The 19,660-nt window shown below is 35.9% G+C and overlaps 1 protein-coding gene across 1 annotated transcript; it reads left to right on the forward strand.

Moving 5' to 3' along the window:
• The first annotated feature begins 16,937 nt into the window (after nucleotides 1–16,937).
• Nucleotides 16,938–18,819, forward strand: LOC131164504 (glucan endo-1,3-beta-glucosidase 12). The gene is made up of 2 exons (XM_058121759.1): nucleotides 16,938–18,433; nucleotides 18,535–18,819. Exons 1-2 carry the CDS (start codon nucleotides 17,026–17,028, stop codon nucleotides 18,567–18,569), a joined length of 1,443 nt encoding a protein of 480 aa, XP_057977742.1. The 5' UTR covers nucleotides 16,938–17,025; the 3' UTR covers nucleotides 18,570–18,819.
• Nucleotides 18,820–19,660: the final 841 nt, after the last annotated feature.

Consider the following 19,660-nt stretch of genomic DNA (forward strand, 5'->3'; position numbering starts at 1 on the left):
GTTTAAATATCTATATATATTTTATTCTACGTGAGTGTGTCCCAATAATTAAACAATGGGTAAAAAAAATATTTCAGACCTCACCTATCTTAGTTCTGAGGGGGTTTATCTAATAAGATTCCCACCTTTGAAGGTCTTATTAGACATCCTAAATCGCACCTTATTTCACATTTTCTTTTAAATTTTTTATATTTATTTGCTTTTTAAAGTGTTAATTAAGACCATTAGATTTAATTTAGAGACAATTCATCGTTAATTAGGTACCGTTAATAGAGCAGGTGAGTAGGGAGGGTGTAACGACCTACTTATCTTATCATATATTAAAACATAATTAATAATAAAGTCAACCTGAACCCATGGGTAATGGGGACACATCTGACATTCACAGTGGAAAGTTAAGCAGCAGTAAATTTAAATCACATCCTCCAAACCATAAAATACATAATACCAGAGTTAATTATATCACGTTTCTGTATTTATATACAATCTCCAAAATAACCAGAAATGCCAAAAAGTATTCCTAGGATCCTACAACAAAATCTATTGATCATAGTTCAACACTTACCCTCCCATCGGGGTAACACCAACCTAACTCAACGGCGGCCTCGATCCGCCGGTCTGTCTTGATTTCCTGAAAATTATTTAAGTTTGAGGGTGAAACACTTCTCAATAAGAAAAAATAAACTAAATACAGTTATGTGACAACATAAATATTTAGTGCTATAATACATATACAGTACATTTTATATGCTGGAAAGCATTAATGATATCATATATGAATAATCATAACTTTCATAATTTCTAATAATTCATACTGATCATGAAATGTCTGATATAACTGATAATACTGAAATTTACCCAGGATGTATAACTAGCTGATGTCATGTATTACCCCCCATGACGAGTTGTGCAACCTGAAGGTGGGACCCAACAATGGCTGGCCGAGTCAAAAATACTTGTAAGTACGATGGGCCTGCGACACCCTGGTCTGGAGTACCAGGTGGATGTCTACAACTCTACACTAAAAGCCACATCGACTATCCATCTCCCAACTCCTTGTGGGGCGATTAGCACAAGTATAAACATAGTAATCTGATCTATGTAGCTACGGTAACGTGCTCCTATAACTAAACTGAATTATCATTCGGGTTATAATAACATATAATACATAATATACTTGTCTAACATAAATAGATTGATAGCATTTTCTGAAATAACATACATACATATGACCTTGCATCAGTTTCTTTCATATCTGCGGCCTTGCGCCGAACATTCATAAATACGGCCTTGTGCCAAAATCAAACATAAAACACGGGCTTGCGCTAGCTATCAATCATGACCTTGCGCTGAATATTTCATACATATCATTCTGAACAAATAATTCATTTATCATGTATTTCAAAATCCATAATGTACTGCATTATTGCATAATTTTTGAAAACATACTTCATTCATAAAATTTGCCATAACATAATACTTTCCACGTAAAATAATATTCATGCCATACATTGCTGTATAAACCATACATTCCATTCTAAAATCATATTTTCTAGCATTTCATACTAATATATATATATTTCAACATAATGACAGTATTTTTCAAAATATGCATTTTTACCAATCTTCTCATATATGTTATACATGCTTCCTGAAAATAAATTTACTAATAAATAATAATATATTTTGCATAAAAAATAACTATTTTAGTTTATTCCCTTACCTGACTTCTAAGAAGAAAGCCCCCCTAAAGTACACTCGTCCTACACCCGCAGGATTTTCCGTTTAATACCCTGAAAACGACAACTCTTAGAACTAAACTTCAGTATTTTTTCTGGAGTAACATTTCGTATAACTAGGGAAAGACCAAATTTTGCATAAAAAGTTTTACCTTAAATCAAGGATGAATTTCAACTTAGTCCCACCAACAATCTGCTTTGGTAGATTTGGAGAGAACTTCCCAAGGAGCGTTGTGGTGGCCTCAGATTGTCGATCTGGCAAACGTCGGAGCCGAAATCGAAGAGAGAGGAGATAGAAACTGTAGAGAGGAGATAGAGTGAAGATTTTTCCAATTTTTTGCGTAAAAATCCGAGGTTTGGGCTATTTATACTATGGGCTTCGTCGACGAGGTCAAGAGGCAATTCGTCAACGAACTCTCCCCTTCGTCAACCAAATTCAGAATCTCCTGAAACATCCTCTCGGTATCTTTTCGTTGACGAAGCATACCCTCGTCGATGACCCTAAAACAACCTTTTTATATTCCCGTTTACCCCTTTCTCTATTATTTAAATATCATTATTCTTCGGGTCATTACAGGGTGCTAGTACCTTCCCCTCGCAAAACTGAACTTTAAATCTCCACTCTGGTAAATACGGACCAAGACTACTAGTTCCTTGACCTTAAGATTAGTCTAGAGACCAATCAACGAGTAGTAATTAGATGAATTAATTGCACATAAGTAAATAACAGGTTAGTGGCGACTCTATCGAACATTTATTATTATTAACCCTCGCCATTTCGGACCCATTTTCGAGATGTTGTGTAGTAATCCTTAAAAATAATATTAAAAATAATAATAATAAATAAATTAAAATTAAAATTTTAAAAATAATTAATTAATTATTAATTATTAATTAAATAATATAAAATAATAATAATATTATATTATAATAATATAAATATATATATATATATATATATATTTATATATAATGGTATAAGCTTCCATGAAGCTTCTTTCAGTTTCACCTTCAATCCAATCTGAAATTGGATTCCTGTGCAGGCAAAGCTCTTAATTTCTCTCTCAAGCTCTCTCACTTCTTCATCTTCTCCATTCCTCTCTCCCACTCTCCTTCATCTCGTCTCCGTTATTCGATCGATCAAAAATCCGAAAATACCATTGGGCTCTGCTCACCGCCACCGACATTTCTACTAGAGCGGATCTGTCGTGGGAGCGGCGTAAACATATCTCCTAGGGTAAGGCCAAATCTCAAATTTACCTCAATTTCTCTTAAATTATAAGCCCCATTATCGAACAAAAATTTCCACGAAACTCGTGGGGAGATTCTCTACAATCTAGCCGGAGCGAGTTTTCGAATCGGAGTTCTGGAGTACCAATCCTAAATCGGGGGTGAATTTGATAATTTAGGCTTTTATTTGGTTATTTAGGGTATTCAAAACTTAGGGAAAGTTACTGTAGGAATTATGACGAATAATATGATGAAATTTAGATTTCAGGGTTCAAGGGTTTTTGAACACCTGGGGCGTAGGCCGGGGTGTTATCAAGTTTTTTCAAGAATCAGGTAAGGAAATTAAGTTAAGTCCGTAATTTTATGAATTTTGAATCAATTTAATTGTTATTTTTATATAAATATATTTATTTATTTATTTATTCATTTTGGAATTTAAAGGTTATTTTGAAAACCAGCCGTTCGAAATGGATTTTACAAACTTAGGATATATGGTATGGTATTTTTAAATAAAATGAACGGTGGAAAGCTTGTTTGTTTATATGGATATGTTAAATATGGAAAATCGTGTGGCAGATAATTTAATTTGTATGGATTATTGTATATCTGGATTTGAGATTTTGAAATACTGAATTGTTTGAGAAATTCTGGAAATGCTTGTGAAAATACTGGAACAGTTTATGAAATGCAGGAGTTTGAACTAACGGCCAATGGCTGGGTGTTATTTTATTGGCCAAGGGCCGGGATTATTATTTGACGGTCGAGGACCGAGTTTTACTTGGTGGCTATATGCCAGATTGTATTTTGTGGCCGGGGGGGGGGGGGGCAGGTGTTTAGAATAACAGGAAATATATATGAATTAATGTTTTAAATGGTGATTTCTATTATCTAAATTGCATGATATGCTTTAGGAACCCTGGGGATCAGTGCATTGTGAGCACGGTACCATTGCTAGTTAGACCATGTGCACCCACACTGTTTGGATTGAAGTGTAGGGGGTCCCGCCAACTGCCTGCGTGAGGTTGAAGTAAAGGCGTCGGACCTGCAGTTTTACTGTGAATGCCTGTAGATGTGTTTGCAGAGGATGTTGTTTTTTACTTTGTTTGGGCTGATCACCCAGGCTTAGTCCAGCCTTCGGGCCGCACAACCCATGCCATGGGGAAGTAAATGGCATATTTATCACAGGGAGTGTCTTATATGCATATCTGTTAATTTATGTGAATACGATTAATTAATAAGATAATTTCGAGGGCTTACTGAGAAAGGTGAGTGCCCTGGTAGCAGTAATGGTACTAGAGCAGAGGGAAGCTACTTGTATGGGCGGGTAATCTTCCCCATCCTTGGCTAATTGTGTGTGTAAGTGTAAAATAAGAATGTTTTCATAAATGTGTTTATCTATTTAGTGAACTGTTTATTTTCTGTACACTAAATGCATGCTGATCACACACTGACATTAACTTAGTATTTCCCTTACTGAGTTGTGTCTCACCCCTACTTTACAAACTATCTTTTCAGGGAATCCTAGAGATCGAGTCTAGCAGGCTAGAGGAGCCGGACTAGTGATGTAAATTTTATGTAGGTAGTGTGTAGATAGAGATTTTATTTTTGTTTAGTTTTATAGAATGTAGTTATGTGGAAATGAATATATTCGTGTATAAAGATAGTTAGAATTCTGGTAATGTAATTTGAGGATTTTATATTTTATTTCCGCTGCGTACGTGTGTTTTATATTTGATGAATAAGGTATCAGGTACATTGATGTTACTAAAGTAGCACTTCGGACCCACGTGGCGAGTCGGGGTCGTTACATGTTGCGACACATTTTTCTTCTTTTTCATACATATTCATTCTCTCCATCATTTAGTAGTAGTGTCTAGTAGATATCTTGTTATTTTTTCTATCATCATATCTTTTTTTTATTTTCCTTCCTTTACGTTGGCTAACCGTCCATTGTAACTACTAAAATTCTGGAGTTTCTTGAGTACACACAGTTTGAATACACAAATATTGGTATATTATCTCCTCACATATTGCAGGAGTTTACATTACTATATATAGAATGTAAACAGAGCAGTTTGTTACAAGAGATTGTGACTAGATACACTAGATTACAGCAGAATATTTAAATAGAAATTATTGTTGAGATATCTTCATTATTTGAATTTAAGAGATTGTTGAGATATTTTCATTATTGGAATTTAAGTTGCTGTTGTGATCAGTTCCGGGATCCTTGGAGATAGTTTCAATAGAATCCTTAACACCCCCCTTTAAGTGAAACAAGGAGGCACGTACATTGAGCTTGGAACAGAGTATTTGAAATCACGAGAATACTATTCGTTTGGTTAGAACATCGGCCATCTGGTCTTGGGTGGAGATGAACGAGACTATCAAATCTTTAGCAGCAACTTAGTCATGAACAAAATGAAAATCTATCTCAACATGTTTGGTGCGGGCATGAAATATTGAATTGGCTGACATGTAAGTTGCACCTATGTTGTCACACCAAAGAGTTGGAGCACGTGGAAGTGTAACTCGCAGATCGTGAAGAAGGTACTAGATCCATTGTAATTCGGTTATAGTGTTGGCGAGAGCCTTGTATTCTGCCTCGGTGCTTGTGCGAGACACTGTTGGATGTTTATGAGAACTCCAAGAAATTAAGTTCTTGCCAAGAAAAATACAATACACACTTGTGGAACGACGACCATTGGGGTAACCTGCCCAATCCGCATCAAAAAATGATTCAAGGTGTTGAGTGGATGACTTAGTGATAGAAGTCCATGAGATAATGTATGCTTGAGATATCGGAGTATGCGCTTCATGGCCTGCCAATGTAGCTTAGTTAGACGATGCATAAATTGGCACACATGGTTGATAGCAAATGCCAAGTTGGTATGAGTGAGTGATAAATATTGTAGTGACCCAACAGTGCTTCAAAAAAGAGTTGCATCAGGAAAGGGATCACTGTCATGTGCCAATAAGGAGTGAGTCGATGCCATAGTGGATGAGATCGGCTTAGCTTCAAGCATTTTTGTGGCCTGTAGTAAATCAAGTATATATCATTGTTGAGATAAAAGAAGGCTCTCTGGTAGTCGTTGCACCTCAACACCGAGAAAGAAGTTGAGATCACCTAGATCTTTAACAGCAAAATCTTTCCTCAACAGTGCAAGAAGCTTATCAATGGTAGATGGAACCGAAGAGGTGATGATGATATCATCAACATAAATGAGAATAAAAATGGTTGTGGATCCAGCACGAAAAATAAATGAGGAGTCAGCTTTGGATGCATGAAAACTAAGTTGAATTAAACAGGAGCTCAATCGTGAAATCCAAGCCCTCGAGGCTTGTTTGAGGCCATAAATCATTTGTTTGAGGTGACAAACATGAGATGGATATAATGGATGTGAGAAACTAGGTGGTTGAGTCATATATACCTCCTCAGAGAGCATCTCATGGAGAAATGCATTTTGAATATCAATTTGGCGCATGGCCTAATCGGCAGAGAAAGCTAGTGAGAGAACAATTCGTATAGTGGTTGGCTTAACCACAGGATTGTATGTTTCTCCATAATCCAAGCCGGCTAATTGATGAAATCCTTTAGCCACTAACCGCGCTTTGTAGCGCTCAAGAGATCCATTACATTTTCTTTTTAGTTTGAATACCCATTTGCATCCTACTACATTCTTAGCCGCATGAGATGGAACAAGGGACCAGGTATTGTTCCGAAGCAGAGCATTAAATTCTTCTTGCATTGCAACTCGCCACTCTATTATTTTGACTGCATTAGTGAAGCAAGTTGGTTCAATTGTTGCAGCCGTTTCAGCAAGTAACGCTCAGGGAATGGGGTACCGAATTGTGCCATCTGTATGTTTTCGAGGTATGAACACGTTGGCTTGAGGCCGAGTGACCATTGAGTGAGTTCGTGTAGGCGCTAGTGCTGGAGGTATCTTAGCGACAAGAGGAGCAGGGGACAAAGTTGTAGGTGACTAAGGTGATGCCATTGTAGGTGATGAAGCAGCTTGTGAATTAATCACATCTGGGCCCATCGGTGAAGCAAGTAATGGTAATGGAAAAATGGCATGAGTTGGTGATGAAGGTTGAGACGTGGACCTGCAAATGGGATAAGAAGATGGAAAAGAGGATTCATCAAAGATAACATCAAGAGAGATGTAAATTCGATTGGTGTTAGGATTTAAACATTTGTAACCCTTATGATGCATGCTATATCCGATAAATACACATGGAGAGGAACGAGGATGCAATTTATTGCTGTTGTAAGGTCGAAGATGTGGATAGCATGCACACCCAAAAATTTTGAGAAGATTATAATCTGGACTGCACTTGTATAATTTTTCATAAGGTGATAAATTATTGAGCATAGCAGTAGGCATGCGATTGATAAGAAAACATGCGGTTTGACAAGCTTCATCCTAAAATTTCCGCGGTAAGGAGCTGTCGGTGAGAAGAGCAAGTGATGTTTCAATGACATGTCTATGTTTTCACTCACCACATCCATTTTGGGCATGAGTATGTGTAACGCCCCGAACCCTTAAACTCGGGTCCGACATGTTACACCTAATGAAATCCTAATAATCCATAATTCATAATATACGCAGTGGAAAACATAACCATAATCTTCATATAACATAATACCAGAGTTAACTAATTCTAACTATAATCCATAATAAATCATCCATCACCTGCATTTCCATAAATCTACATAACTCCCAAAATATTTCAGTATTCAATATCAGTATGTTTCACAACCATTCATAAGATCTAGAAGACTTAAAACATAAAACATAAATTTTATACATCCCAAAGTTAACATAGAAATATACTCTTTTATTTTTCTATTTCCCAATAATGCTATAAAAACTTCGAGTTCTCAAAACTCAATCTCAAGGAAATTCTGAAAAAGATAAATTCATATTCGAGTGAGACGTATCTTAGTAAGGGAAGAAATGATATATTAAAACGGTGTGTGGCTAACATGAGTTTATATAACAGCATAATATTTAACATTTGAAAATCGTTAACACAATTTCTGAAATCATTCTCTGATCCTAATCAAACACATGCAAAAGATTTAACCGACGAGATTTCCCGAGGATAGGGGTGATTACCCACTCATACAAGTAGCACCCCTCTACTCTGATACCTAGGCAACCCAAAGGTCACAACAGAAGCATACCAGGGCACTCACTTACTCAGTAAGCCCTCAAGTATTAAATTGATCTCGTACTCACACAGTTCAAACAAAGGTTTACTGGCGAAGGCTCCCAAGAATAGAGAAATCTACCCGCCTATACAAGTAAGTTCCCTTTGCCCTAGTACGTTATGTAGCTACTGCCACATCTGAAGCTACTAGTGCACTCCCCTTTCTCAACAAGCTCTCAGGCAAAGAGTACGCCCCGCCCAAATCATAGCACATTTTACGTGCATAAGTACTTCTAAAATCATAATACATTATTCATTCTATCATTATTCAATCATTCACATTTGTTCATGTTCATAACTTTAACATTTCACGTCATTTCACTTTAAGTGACTTTTTCCCATTTTACATTGTTCACATTTCACACTTCATTTCCATTCCATTCATTTCCATTTTCATTTCATATCCAGCATCTTTCAGCTGTTTTACCCAGCATTTTTCAGCTATCATACATTTACCCAGCATCTTTCAGCTGTTTTATCCAACATTTTTCAGCTTTTACACATTTGCCCAGCATCTTTCAGCTGTTTTATCCAGCATTTTTCAACTGTTTACCCAGCATTTTTCAACTGTTTACATGGTTGCATTAACACACACGAGCAACGTAGTTCATATCATGTTTTATTCACAATGCATTACTTACTTAACCTGTATCTCATACATTTAATATATATTTGCACATAATCTCGTGCCACACAGTTTAGTAATAAAGTTCATACATTGCCTATAAAATACGCCAACATTTAATGTTTATATACCGAAAATACCTTTCATTCCTTACATAATTACCCTGAAAATATTTTTTCACTTTCATTAGTTCATTTTCGCATATACATATCTAATAAAAAGCCCTAAATTCGCAAAAATATAATTTAAACAGTTGACATTTTAAACTCATACCGAAACATATACACGTACATATAACACAATTTATTTTTCTTTAAATTCATAAAAAATCTAATTTAATATATATTTTTTCCCTTACCTGGTTTCTTAAACTACCCCAATAGGGACCCCAAAAAGATGCCTGCGGCGCTCACCCGGACCCTGAAATTAAAAATTCTAGTTCCATGTAATTAATTCTGAATAAAATATTATTTTAATATTTCCTAAATCCATAAATTCTAAATAAATAAATATACCCTTAAATTTAGCCAAATTACCAAATTTCCTAAATCTCACTCTCGCTTTAGAGTAGGGTCTAAAAAATCCCAATTGAAAAATTACCTACGTCAAAATGACGACAACAAGAACTAGGACCCCGTGGTGGTGTCTGATCGTCGATTCAACAGCAGATTTAACGAAAAATTGAGAAATTAGGAGAAATATACCTTTCCCCAGGAATGGTGCTTACGCCGCTCCCACGACAAATTCGCTCCAATAGAAATGTCGGTGGCAGAGTTAGGAATCCAACGGCACCTTTCGTTTCCTGATTAATCGAGTATCCACCGAAAAATAAGAGGAGAAAGAGAGAGACGGAGACGGAGATAGCAAGCAACTGAGAGAGTTGTAGAGAGAGAGAGAGAGAGAGACGTCTGAGAAGATGCTTTCATCATCTTTTTTTCTTTTTCTTTTTTTTTACTTACTTAACTTAACTTATATATATATCTTATCCTTATATATATTCATATATATAATATCACCATTAACTTAGTTAATTCAAGTTAATAATGTTTAACTAATTAATTACTAATAAATAATTTTAATTTAATTTAATTCTTTTTTTTCTATTTCCTTTATTTGTTTATTTAATACATTAATTTAATAATGCTTAACTAATTAATTGATTAATAATTTTAATTTATTAATTAATTTAATTTTTTTATAATTTTAATTTATTAATTTTTATTTTTTTATTTTTTTTCCCGAGTTATTACAGTATGTGGGCATGACAAATGGTGATGAATGCCTTGAGTTGGAGATGAGTATGAAGGGACCGATACTCACCACCCCGGTCGGATTAGAAGCACTTTATTTTAGTATCAAATTGTCTTTCAACAAGTGCTTGAAATTTTAGAAATGTGGGATAAACATCGGATTTACATTGAATTGGATATAGCCAAGTAAATCGAGAAAGTGCATCAATAAAAAAAACATAATATTTATTTCCAAGATGTGAAACAACTGGTGATGGACCCCAAACATCACTAAATATTAACTCTAAAGGAGATGAAGAGACATGCATAGAAGAAGAAAATGGTAACTGATGGCTTTTAGCTTGCAAACATGCAGAGCATGGAGTAGCAGTTTTATTGGAAGAGATCGGAAGCTGAAACTTGGAGATGACACGCCGAACAGTTTGAAAAGCTGGATGCCCCAAGTGACGATGCCAGTTGACATTTGTTGTTCGTTCACCGACAAGTACTTGTTTTATTGGACTGGAAGGAAGCTGATAGAGACCATTTTTAAGACGCCCTTGAAGGCTTATTTTCTTTGTGCTACAATCCTTAATTACAAAGTGAGATGCATGAAATTCAAAAAAGACGGAATTATCACGAGCAAATTTACTGACTAGAATAAGATTTTTTGTAATGTGAGGAACATGAATGAGATGTTTTAAAACAAAAGAACGAACGAAAGTGCAAAGAAGAGGGGAGCCGATGTGATTAATAGACAAACCTGAGCCATCACCAACATGCATCTGATCAGTGCCATTGTAAGGTTCTGCAGACAGATTGAGATTGGAGAGATCACTGGCAAGATGATGGGTTGCCCCGGTATCGAGGTACCAATTCTCATCAGGTGCATTTGGTTGAGAAGTATAATATGCTTGATGGGACTAAGATGGGGCTTGTTGAACAGCATGATCAAACCTATAGAGATAATTAAGAGCAATGTGACCCATCTTGTTGCAGCCCTGGCATATAGGGTGATGGCCATTGGAAAAGGTACCCAATGATGGGGAATGATGACTCCTACTGTGACCAAGTTGACCATGTCCACCATAGTTATGTCGGCCACCAGAGTTATTATGGATGGGCCACTGATTCTTGCCTTGATTTGGATGATTGCGAGAGGCCATATTGGCAGAGGACATGGCAAGATCAGTGGGAATCTGATGTTGTTCAATGCACTATTCATGCACTAGAAGATGTCCATACAATTCATCAAGAGGCAAAGGATCCACACGAGTTATCACGAACGTGACAAAGGGATTATATTCGGTCCCTAAACCTGCAAGCAAATAGGAGACATTTTCATAATTATTTATAGGCTATTTGACAGCAGCAAGAGTATCAATGAGAACTTTCATTTTTTGAAAGTACTCGGATATGGTAGAGGATCCTTTCTTCATGGTGGCAAGTTGATAATGAGTGCGAGTGATATAGGCTTGAGATTGAGAGACAAACATTCTTTTAAGAGAAAGCCAGAGATCACAGGAAGTGGTTCAGCCCATGACATGCAAGAGAATATTTTCGGATAGGGAAGATATGAGGGTACTGAGAATGATCTAGTCTTGCTTGCTCCATAGCTGGAATGCCGGATTTGGAATGGTGACAGCGGAAATTGAGGTAGATGTTGGATTGGGTATGGTGGAAGGGGAAGGAGGATTGGAGCCATCAACAAAACCATAGACATGTTGGTCACATAGATAGGGAGTGACCTGAGCATGCCAGAGGAGGAAATTTTCGTGGGTTAATTTGATGGTGAGCAGATGATGAATATTGGTGAGGCTAGCGATAGGAACAGAGGTGGAATTTGGGGATGGCTGTGGGTGGGTTTCAATAGAAGATGGTGGTGAGGATACAGGGTTGTCCATTGGAACAGAAGAGAGACGTAAGTCTTGGTGGCTCTGATACCAAGTTTGAATACACAAATATTGATATATTATCTCCTCACATATTGCAGGAGATTACATTGTTATATATAGAATGTAAACAGAGGAGTTTGTTACAAGAGATTGTGACTAGATACACTAGATTGCAGCAGAATATTTAAATATAAAATATTGTTGAGATATCTTCATTATTTGAATTTAAAAGGTTGTTGAGATATCTTCATTATTTGAATTTAAGTTGCTGTTGTGATCAGTTCCGGGATCCTTGGAAATAGTTTCACCAAAATCCTTAACGCACACAAACTCGAATCTCGTTTAGTAATTCTAGAAACTGTGCACGCTATGACTATTTATATCAAGCGATTTTCTTCGTAAACATGAAATCGATTTTAAGGAAAATGGGCTTAACACGCGTAAACATGAAATCGATTTTAAGGAAAATAGTCTTAGCACGCTTTAACTTCTGTATAGTAATTTTTTTCCTAGTTTAATTTAGTTATTATCTGATTATACCTTAATTTTTCTACATGGTGGTCATCAGCAATTTTGAAATTAAGGTGGGATTGCAGTGAATTAAAAAAATAATATATATGCACAAGTAATATTTGTAGTTTGATTAGGTGAACCGAAAGAGAAAGGTGAGAGACGGTGGGTCAATTTTCCGGCTCCCACATACGCCTCCATTATGAAATGCTGCAGCCATTGATAAATCCTTCGCGCATATCTTAGCTACTGCTGCGATGCTTCGCTTCTCTTGGTTGCTTAGTTAATTGCTGCGGTACTCAACTATATATATATATAATGATGTATATGCGTTTTGGTAAACAGTAATCCATATATCTGCCGACCTCAGCACGCACACCAGGACCAGGAGAGTGACTTATAAGCCACCAGCATAATTATTATACCCACAAAATTAATTTATTGACCCATCCATTATCAAACCATTTCATTCTTTTATATATGGATATTATGAAAGAGGTTGCCACCAATTTGGGCACCTGCCAACGAATCCATTTCAGATGGATTTTCTTTTGGCAACAAAGTCAAAGGGGGTGAGATCACGACTCTTCGTGATCAGTGGGGTTGATGATGGTGATAGGAGGAATGAAGCGAAGGGCATGCATGCATTTCTTTTCTTTGCTTAAGAAACTAAACGAAGGCAATTCTCCAATAAAATTTTTTAAGAAAATGAAAGGAGAAGAAGGTAGGCGGCCGATATCACACCTATGCTATGACTTCCTCAATGGGCCTGCGAGCTTAATTTCTTCCTGTTTTTCCCACCACCCCCATCTTCTTTCCTACCCACCTACCTTCTTACTTCTTACGACCTTAATAATGAATAATGAATATGTATATATGCACGCACGCACTATCATATACCCACCTACATCATCTTCAACTATCATAACTGTGTAGCCTATTTGTTCACATTTTCTTTTCTCATTATGCTTCTATTCAAAATGCATATATATATATATATATATATATTAATAACTCAGGGACTCCAGTCACCATCGCATCACAGTGGACACTTTGGTACAACCCCAAATTCAAGAAATGAAAGTCATTCGCTCATTAACGCAACCCTAATAATTCACCAGTGTAATGCCTCAAGGGGGAATCGAATTCGTGACCAAAGTCACAAGTCACCCTTATCACTTGAGCCAACCCAACTGGTCTAAATAAATATATATACATACACACACATATTCTAATTTTGGAGGCCTATTCGTTCTGAACTGTACAAAATGAAATATATCTATTCTAAAATTGCTTGCCCCATAAAGAACTTGAACCCCATTAATTGGCCAATATTCGAGGTTTGGGAGATATAGCTTTTCATTTAAGATATGGGAAAAAATAGAGGGAGGGGTCCATCATCCTGGTGAATTAGTCGAATGTCTAATGGGCCTCAGATACCATCACTTAAAAAAAAAACAATTTGGATCTTAAGCTTTCGGTACAAAATTAAGTCCCAATGAAAGAGTTAAAACTATTTTCAAATTTTAATCTCTGTAAATGAATAATTTTTTTTTTATTTACGTTTAATGTGATTATAGTGCCTTTTGAATCATTACAGTGTGATTATTATTGTTTGATGATTAAGCTTTTCCAATCGTTATAATTCCTATCTAATAATTATAGTAAATTTGCACCGATTTCCAACAGTTGAAGATATGCATTACCAACACCCATTAAGAAATTATAGTGATCAAAATAAATTAGTACATATTAATTTAATTTCAAAAAATAACATTAAAATCCTTCTTTTTTGGTCGCACCATGATACCGAGCATTCAAATATAACAAATCATTGATTTGCTAGTTTAATCGACTACTAAAACTAGAGACAGTATTTCGTGGGTTCAATTTTAAATTGGCTCTTACAATAAAAAATTAGGGAAAGCAAAAAATTACACACCAAGGCATGAAGTTTTAAAATTTTAACAAACGTTATATAATATAACTGTTGAATTAAAAATATCATTTTAAACATGAAAATAGAAGCTTTATGTGCTACAAAGTTCTTAACACGATAAGCTTAAGGTTTTATGAGTTAAATATCTGTGTTGAAGTCTTGACCCTTTAATAAAAATAAAATTTTGATATTAATTAAGTGGATAATGATAGGATATGGCGAACATATATAGAGCGAAATTAAAGCCATAAAAGCTAAAGAGAGCAAAAGTAGGCGTGGAGAACATGAAATAATTTGGGAAGTGGGTAGTTCAAGGTAATCTTAATATGACAAAATTAAAATATTATATGACGTAATAAATTTGAAAATAATCAAAATTAAAATATTTAATATATTAAAATTTTTAAAAATCAAAATTAAAATTAAAATTTGATTTTTCCCATGTTATTGAAAAAAAAAACCCATATGCTTTCACATATTCATATCGGAAATAAAATTTTTGAATGATAATAAACTAGTAAATTCAAAAAATTATAACTAATGCTATGAATACGTGTTTTGTTTTTTTTTTTTTTTTTCACGTATACTTTTAATTATAGCTACCGAAAACCCTATCACAATGATCGAAAATTGAAGAGCATGCAAGCCTCGACAGATAACATTAATTAAGCTTAACTTCTCCTTCTTAAAAAGACTTATACCACTCAAATAGTCATCATATATATGTATTTTCTATTAATGTGAAAAGAAAAAAAAATTGTCGTGCTACAAAACTTCCAAAACAAGAAGGGAAAAGCTCAAACCAATTTTTTTTTTCTAAAAAATATGGTTCATGTGCTTTTATTTTTCACCCACTTATAAAATCAAAATCTCTTTTTGCGAAATGATAAAATGAAAAATAAGAATAAATAAAACTTGGACTGTATGTTCATAAGTTAATTTCTTAGCTCATAAACAACTAAAAATGGGTACATTACATGAATGAGTATATATTTATATGTTGTGCAGTTTAAGCAATATCTTAATAATTATGTTTCCTTTCTCTTTTTCTACAAAATTTCAACCGTTGTGTTGAAAATTTTAAAAGTATTTTGGCATTATTATGCAGCTATGGTTGACAATTTGCCACTTATATGTATATATTCTAAAATTAAACTTCAATTAAATAATTAAAATTGTGATAAAAAAAAAAGGGTGAGACTATACGACAATGACCATTGAAAATGATAACGTATCATTTCTTTACTCATCAAAATTTTAAAAAATGTATCTTTTAGCTTAACAAAAATTTAAATTTTTAATATATATTAATTAATTCCTTATCCAAATTAATTAATTCCTTAGATTTATGAAATTATTTCAAAATTGAAATATTATTATAAAGTTGACACGAACAATGTTTGAAGAGAGTAATTAATATAAGAAAAATATTTGAATGAATACTCCTTAATATGAATTACGAATTTTTAATTAAGTTGGTCATAAAATTAGTTTATAACTTTGTGAATCTAACTCTCTAAGTCAATTCAAAATTAATTTGAATAGAAAATCGTGCATAAAATTAATTTAATTTGAAACTTTTCCTAAATAATAATAATTTTGGTAACTCGCTATATCTTTTCACGAAAAAAAAAATTAGGTCTTTCAGGAGGATCAAGGTGGTCAATCCTCCCATCAGATCCTCTCATCTAATAAAAATACTTTATATAATGGAAATACATGGATCTTACCATGCGATACTTACTATTTGATGTGTTTTTATTAAATGAAAGGGTCAAATATACAAAAGAACTACTTTGGTCCTCTCAAAGGACCTAATTTTTTCTTTTTTTTGCCACTTAACAATTTGCAATGAGATGTTGATAATGAGACAGGTAGAAACGGTCCTTTCAAAGTTAGATCAACATGATCAATTATAACAAATATATGATTATATTAATTTTCACCTTAAATTTTGATAAATTAAAATATCTTGAGATGTAAAATTTGTAATATTTTTTGTTTAAAGTTAATATAAATTTTAATTTGTTATATGTTATATTCGTAATTCATTTTTTCGACTTTCTGTCACAAACTATATGGTAAAAATTTAAAATTTAATTACCAAACGGGCAGGCCTAGGGGGTGCGCCCGTTAAGATTTTGTTTGTTTGTCATGATTAGGAACCAAACCGTACAAGGAACCACCCCAACTCCAACGTTCACATTTAAGGTTAAAACCAAAAAATAATAATTAGTAAAAATCTCGCTTGTAAGAATTCTCGCAAAATCAACGGCTCGGCGCTTTCGAGATGTAGACTCTGATCCCTCGTGATTGCAGGTTCAGGAAACGTGTACGATTACGATAGTGAGTCCGCACCTGCGTGATGGAGGCGAGGCCTGCTGTAATCGGATGTGAAACGGTCGACTCGTGCGTCCCGACACTTTTGCTATGTCCAGAGCTTCCACGTGGGGCCTACCCATTACTCTATACGTCAATGCGTGAGCCCCACTCCCTCACCCACTAACTCCACTCCCTTGATTTCTCTAACACACGGCCTATAAATAATAATAAATACTACATCACCATTCACCAAAATCGACTGTTTTTTTGCTCTGCTTTCTTTGTGCTCTGCTTCTCTTCTCTGCATCATAAACAGAGCATGGAGAAGCTCACAGTTCCTCATTTTTTCTTCTTTCTCCTTTCAATGTTAACTGTCGCTGGTTTCAATCATGTTTTCGCTGATCGGGGTGTGATCGGGATTAACTATGGACGGATCGCTGATAACCTGCCTTTGCCGAATAACGTCGTGCAGCTTCTCAAAACTCAGGGCCTGACCCGCGTGAAGCTCTACGACACCGATGCCACCGTACTCCGCGCCCTCGCCGGATCTGACATCTCTGTCACGGTCGCTCTGCCCAATGAGCAACTCGCTGCCGCTGCCGCCAGCCAGTCTTTCACCGACGCCTGGGTGCAGAGCAACATCTCCGCCTACCTCCCGGCGACCCAAATTAAATCCATTGCCGTCGGAAATGAAGTGTTTGCAGACCCAAACAACACGACCCAGTACCTGATTCAAGCTATGAACAACTTATACGCCTCCCTTGTCAAGTACAACCTCAGTTCTTCCTCGAATTCCAATTCTTCAATCAAAATTTCTTCCCCAATTGCTCTTAGTTCGCTCCAGACGTCGTACCCGTCCTCCGCCGGTTCGTTCAAAACCGAATTAATTGAACCAGTCATCAAGCCCATGCTCAATTTTCTCCGAAAAACCGGTTCAAAGCTCATGGTGAACGCCTATCCCTTTTTTGCCTACACTGCAAATTCCAACGACATCTCGTTGGACTACGCTCTGTTTAAACAGAACGCCGGCGTCGTAGACTCCAAAAGCGGGCTTACCTACTACAGCCTCTTCGAGGCCCAACTCGACGCCGTTCACGCGGCCATGTCCGCCCTCCAATACAACGACGTCGCGATAGCTGTGACGGAGACCGGGTGGCCTTCCAAGGGCGACGAAAACGAGATCGGCGCCGGAGCCGCCAATGCCGCTGCTTACAACGGCAACCTGGTGCGCAGAGTGCTCAACGGGAAAGGCACCCCCTTGAGGACGGAGACGCCACTCGACGTCTACCTCTTCGCTCTTTTCAATGAAAATCAGAAGCCGGGACCAACGTCGGAGAGGAACTACGGATTGTTCTACCCGAACGAGGAGAAGGTGTACGATGTACCCTTAACGGAGAAGGCATTGTCGGCGCCGGTGAACGGCAGCAAGTCTCAGGTGAATGCACCGGCGCCCAGCGGCAGCAGCGGCTCGCCGAGCGCAGCGGGGCAGACGTGGTGCGTGGCGAACGGGAATGTGGAGGAGAGGAAGTTGCAAGAGGCGTTGGATTACGCGTGCGGAGAGGGAGGGGCTGACTGCCATCCGATTCAGATGGATGCCACGTGTTTCAAACCGAACACCTTGGAGGCGCACGCCTCGTATGCTTTCAATAGTTACTACCAGATGAAGAAGCGTGCCGCTGGCACGTGCTACTTCGGAGGTGCTGCCCACGTGGTCACCCAAACTCCCAGTGCGTATTTTCCCAATTTCATTTTCGTATTATTTGTATGCTACTTTTTTTTACAAGTTATTTTTTAAAAATATTTGGCTAATGGAAGAAATTATTTGCAGGGTTTGGCACGTGCGAGTACCCTACTGGCTACTGAGATGGGGAGAGAGGGTTTAAGGATTTGTTTGGGATTTGGGTTTTTGTTTTTGGGTTTTTGGGGGTTATATTTTTACATGTATGGTGGATTGGGAGATTTGGCAGATTATTATTATTATTTTTTCTGCATTATTGATGTAGGAGGGGGAAGTAGGCGTTGTGGTAATGTGGTGGTTGTCAGCTGCTGACTCACTTTTGACTATATTGTTTGTAATTAATTCCTTATTTATATTATTATTTATTCTCCAAAAGATTGCCCATTAGTTTAGTTTTAGTTATATATATATATATATATATATATATATATATATATAATGAATTAATTCCTTATCCATTGTCATTATCCAAAAGCATTGCCAACAAATTCAATTTTTATTTTATTATGTTGATGTATATTTTGAGCAACAGGCATAATGATCTCATCACAGATAAATTTTGCATCTAATTCTTTCATTTTTACCATCAGTAAGCAAATTATTTGAGTTTTTGAGTGAGATGATTTAAGTTAGGGTGTATTAACATGTATGAATTTCTACTTTGATTTAAATTTACATAAAATTATGTGAGGCTTAGTATTAAAAATTTATTAGTGATTTATTAGATCTAAATTACCTAAGAGAAGAGAGTTCATCCTATAACATCCACATCTCTTAAAGTTTTAATATTTTTTTTTTTCAAAGAAGGGCGGCACCCCCATTTATTTATTGATAAACCCTTACTTTTGGCGGAGGAATACGGTTACAAAACAATTAAAGGGAGAAACAAAAGACAAAACTTTAAAGGTTTCCCCAAAAACAACACCAACATCCAGTCAAAACAGGATTACAAGTTCAAACAAAACAAAACAAAACAAGGATTTACAAAACAAATCTCAAGCAACAAAACAAACAAAAGATAAACGACATCAATTGAATTGTCCCAAAAAGAAACTCTAACCACTGATTGAATTGTCCCAAAAAACAAAAAAAGTAATATTAGGAAATTTGATATCATGTGTTTTTCTTTCTGAAGTGATGTTGTCTTATAGTATAAATAATATTCTTGAAAAGAAGGTTAGATATTAGCATAAGATATGGACAATATTCTGTAATA

The sequence above is a fragment of the Malania oleifera genome, chromosome 1 (genome assembly GCF_029873635.1).
Source record: "Malania oleifera isolate guangnan ecotype guangnan chromosome 1, ASM2987363v1, whole genome shotgun sequence".
NCBI lineage: Eukaryota > Viridiplantae > Streptophyta > Magnoliopsida > Santalales > Ximeniaceae > Malania > Malania oleifera.

What these genes read in the sequence shown, in the direction of transcription:
- LOC131164504 (XM_058121759.1), top strand. Translation starts at nt 17,026, where the DNA reads ATGGAGAAGCTCACAGTTCCTCATTTTTTCTTCTTTCTCCTTTCAATG. An exon ending in CGTGGTCACCCAAACTCCCA is followed by an intron (nt 18,434 to 18,534) that starts GTGCGTATTTTC and finishes AATTATTTGCAG; the next exon opens with GGTTTGGCACGTGCGAGTAC.